The sequence below is a fragment of the Triticum aestivum genome, chromosome 6D (assembly GCF_018294505.1).
Source record: "Triticum aestivum cultivar Chinese Spring chromosome 6D, IWGSC CS RefSeq v2.1, whole genome shotgun sequence".
In the NCBI taxonomy this organism is placed as follows: domain Eukaryota; kingdom Viridiplantae; phylum Streptophyta; class Magnoliopsida; order Poales; family Poaceae; genus Triticum; species Triticum aestivum.
The window spans coordinates 105,535,884-105,540,073 of NC_057811.1; the positions used below are offsets into that span (position 1 = coordinate 105,535,884).

The 4,190-nt window shown below is 51.8% G+C and overlaps 1 protein-coding gene across 1 annotated transcript; it reads right to left on the reverse strand.

The window, feature by feature from the left end:
* Window positions 1-1,656: 1,656 nt before the first annotated feature.
* On the reverse strand, window positions 1,657-3,347 carry LOC123141239 (uncharacterized). Its single transcript, XM_044560434.1, has one exon. It carries the CDS (start codon window positions 2,665-2,667, stop codon window positions 1,765-1,767), a length of 903 nt encoding a protein of 300 aa, XP_044416369.1. The 5' UTR covers window positions 2,668-3,347; the 3' UTR covers window positions 1,657-1,764.
* Between the last annotated feature and the right edge of the window lie 843 nt (window positions 3,348-4,190).

Below are 4,190 nucleotides of genomic sequence, written 5' to 3' on the forward strand. Positions count from 1 at the left end.
AAGCATGCGAGATCTGTTTTGCACAAACACAGTCCACCTAAATAGTAAAATACTAACCATGACGGTATGTTGTTTTGATGTATGAATGCAGTTATAGAAAATTATCATTTTATGAGTCAGATTAGTCCAGTATAAAATCATTGAGGGCCAAGGCCAGAAACAAATATAAGCATCACCATCTTAAAATTAAACATACACATACCTCGCTATTTTTTGAACAATGACCATTCTAGTTGGCTTGTTGGCCTGAGGCAGAGGCCAAAGCTTGCTTCACAACACTGTCTTCCAACCACAACCAAACTATTTTAGGCATAAAGATTGCAAGCTTTAAAATGAAAAGATTTGCACTTGCTCTAAGATACACTTGATGCAACATATTATAAATGAGAAAAATAAAATAAAATGATTTGAAAAAAAACTGCAACCTGAATTTTTGCATATGTAAGAACCAAATGTCATATCAACAACATCAATCAGCTTCAAATCAAATACACAACAAATATCCCAGGCAAGACTATCAAAACATGTCACATATGTGTCCATAAGTTGTGGGATTTCAAGCAGGTCAAGCAAGGTACTGTGGATTCCAAAATTTGCTGAGCGGACTCGACAAACTCAGTGCAACCAGATGTCACGTATCTCCTCTACCTATGATAAGCAGGGAAAAACAATATTGTCAAACAATCCATGTCCTACTTCCAACATGGCCTGAATCATAAGTACTCCCTCCGTTCCTAAATATTTGTCTTTCTAGACATTTCAACAAGTGACTACATACGGAGCAAAATGAGTGAATCTACACTCTAAAATATGTCTACATACATCCGTATGTGGTAGTCATTTGAAATGACTAGAAAGACAAATATTTAGGAACAGAGAGAATATATAATAGCATTATATTTTGTTGGAGTAAAAGCAGCGTCAGGAGCTGGTGGAAAATTCACCTTCCACTTGCATAATTCCATTTCGCAGTGTTAGTGTGAGAGACATTGATTCAACAGGCTTGGTGTCTGGTGGGCATGCTATTGTAGTACCAGCAGTAGCAGCAGCGCTGGCTCGTCGACCCCTAGGTTGAGGTGCACTGCCATGGGTCACAGATTGATGATGGCCGGCGGCGTCGGGGGGATCTGGCCGCTGGGGGACGTGAGACGCACACGCACCTGCGGGTGAGCCGGGGGCCGCAGCGACGTGGAGAGCCGGCGGTTGTACGCTGACGCGGCGGGGAGGTCAGCGGGGTCGGGGAACGCGGCTCCGGCGGCTGCCCGCCCTGCGGCGACTGATGCTACTATGCTAGGGCGCCGGCGCGTTTCGTCGAACACTTACTGGGCAAAGCCACCTGCTACTCCCGCAGGCCGCAGCCCCTCCAACGCGGCACAAGAACGTGCTCACGGGTCACGGCGATCAAGCAGTTGACGGAGCTCATCCTCGTCAAAGCTAGTCACCCAATGTGCCTGGCCATCTTCGACCACGACCAGAGCATGGCCGCCGTGACTACGCCTACCCTGCTCACGCCCTCAAGGTGTTTGCGAGAATGTCTCTGTTTGCACTTTGCAGAGTATGCTGTGTCTGTCGGACACTTTTTTCCTTATTTGCAGAATGCACAAGCACAACACCATCATTTCACTCCATCGCAGATAAGATCAGTGCCAAGCTCGATAATACTAAATGGTAGTTGTATTAATCATGTCCACCTAGCTACATACTGAAAACAGTTTCAATCTTGCTGATCAGCATACTCCACCTAGCTACATACTGAAAACAGCTTCAATCTCCTTGCTGATCAATGAGCATCGGAGCGACTAATCCAGCTAACACTTTAGCCACCTTGTGCTTATAAAGGAAGGTTGGCATGGGCAGCTCGCTCGGGTCCGGCGACACAATGAAGGCCGGCATGGGCAGCTCGCTCGGGTCCGGCGACACCATGAATGTCGGGCCAGCGAAGAAGGATGCCTCCGGCTCCCAGTCCACCTTCATCTTAGCCAGAGGCTTCGGCTTCTTCTCGGGCAGGTCGATCAACGGAGCAAGGCCAGCGAAGGGTGATGCCTCCACCACGGTCGGAGGCGTCACCTTCTTCTCCGACCAGTCGATCGACACCACAGGACCAGCGAAGAGTGTCGCCTCCGATTCTGCCACCATCTCAGTCGTAGGCTCTGCCTTCTTCTCCGACAGATCGATCGACGGAGTAGGGCCATCGAAGGATGCCACCACCGAGTCTGCCACCATCTCAGTCATAGCTGTTGCCTTCTTCTCGAACCAGCCGACAGACGAGGCGGGGCCGGCGAGGAGTGATGCCTCCGAGGCTGCCACCATCTCAGTGGGAGGCCTCGGCTTCTTCTCGCAGCGGTCGACGGATGGCGCACGGCTCGCCGGCCTCTTCCAGTTCTCCCTCGGCATCTCCCCGCGGCCGAGGCGCTCGACGCCGCCGTTCAAAGTCCCGGCACGGCGGAGCGTCTTGTCAGTGGCCCAGCTGGAGCTCCGGGAAGCACGTCCGGGAAGGTCGATCTTGTCTCTGATCCAGCTCCGGCTCATCGAGGCACGTCCAGGCTGCTGCTTCTTGCTGTCCAGCTCCACACGAGCCGTGTACACCGCCGGAGGAGGCGTGAGGAGGAGGCAGCGCGCCTGGGTAGGCAACAGCGGCGGCAGAGCCGCAGCGACATGGCTAGCCATCTCTGCAAAACACAGGACACAGCAAAGAACAAAGAGACCAAGTGATTGCACGGGCGAATCAAGAAATAGAACAATTGCGATGCTAAAATTCAAAAATGATGATCGGAGAAGAAAGAGGAAGCTCGCCGGATTGTTAGGTCGCCAGGAGAACGTCGGGCATGATCTATCAAGGAGGTGGTTTGCTCGTCGGATCGAAGGAAAAGTGCGATCTATCCCCGCAACCCGGCTGATATAGATCGATCCCCGATGCCCCGCCGCGTAGAAACCACGCAATCCGAGTTCGACTCGTAACCGCCGCCGCCGCCCGTGGTCCAACCGCCGGAGCCACCAGCGACGCACCGTATCCGATCTTTCCTCCTCTTTGTCGGTGGCCTGGGCATCTCCCGCGGTGGCGCGCCTGCGCCTGCATCCCGCCGCCGCGTGCCATTCTTACCTCGGCATCGCGACCGACGTGGCCGCATGAGTCGCAGCTGTAAGAACCACGGTGAGGAGTCGCAGCAGCGACGAGATGCTGGCCGGGGTTCTTGCTTTCCTCCTGCGCTGGTTGCTGGCTAGGCCGCCGCACCTCGCTTGTCAATTGTTGCGCTTGTCAAATGTTTGATGAAATGCTTAGGCAGAAGCAACAGAGGATGCCCGGTGATTAATTGGTACACTCCTTTCAATCAATTTGAGCAGAAGCAACTTCAGTAGTGTGTTACGAATATGATTTTCAGCTAATATGCAATTGCCTATTCAATGTTAATAGAGCGAAGGGCGGATTGTCACATCCTAGCTAATTCATGCATTAGAGTGTTGTATCATGTCTACTTTTCACAGAAACTTGAAATGGGGATGACAGAAAACCCCAGCACCCCCGAACACAACTAGGGCTTACTAAAATCCTTTTCAATGAACCTGAAATGCCCTCCATAAATGTTCACCATCTTTGGTCCTGGCTAAACCCTCTGCCAAAAATGGTTTCATATTTTTGGAGGCTATTCTGGATTTTGCACCAAGCCATGAGTATTTGCATTTGCGCAATTTAAATCCTATAAATATTTTAAAATGCCCAAATAATCTTGAAGGTATTTTTAGGCTGTTGAGAATATTTTCAAATGTGCCTCTGAATATTTTTAGGTTTTTCCTAAATGGAATAGTATTTCTACTATTTCGAAACACAGAACAGAAACAAATAAAAAGAAAAACAGAAAGCAGAGAGGGAAACTTACATGGCAGCCCACCTGGCGGCCCAGCACTATGCTGGCCCATGGCCAGTCAGCTGCTTGCTCCCGCCAGAGCAGGCAGAGAGGTGACGCCGGCGTGCGCGAGCTCGGCACGGCGCCACCTGCTTGCCGCCTCGCCCGTGGACGAGCTGGACGACCTCCACGTCGCGCCCCCGAGCCCCTGGACACCTCCATTCGTCCCCTGCACCTCTCCCTCGCCTTCCTCCACCATGGCCGACGCAGCCGCTGCCACCTCGCCGGCGTAGCCGTAGCCACCGCCGTCTCCGCGTCACCTGACCGTGTCCAGCAGCTCCGCCGTCG

Bases quoted from the DNA above. Each gene is read 5' to 3' on its own strand.
- LOC123141239 (XM_044560434.1), bottom strand. From the start codon at position 2,667: ATGGCTAGCCATGTCGCTGCGGCTCTGCCGCCGCTGTTGCCTACCCAG.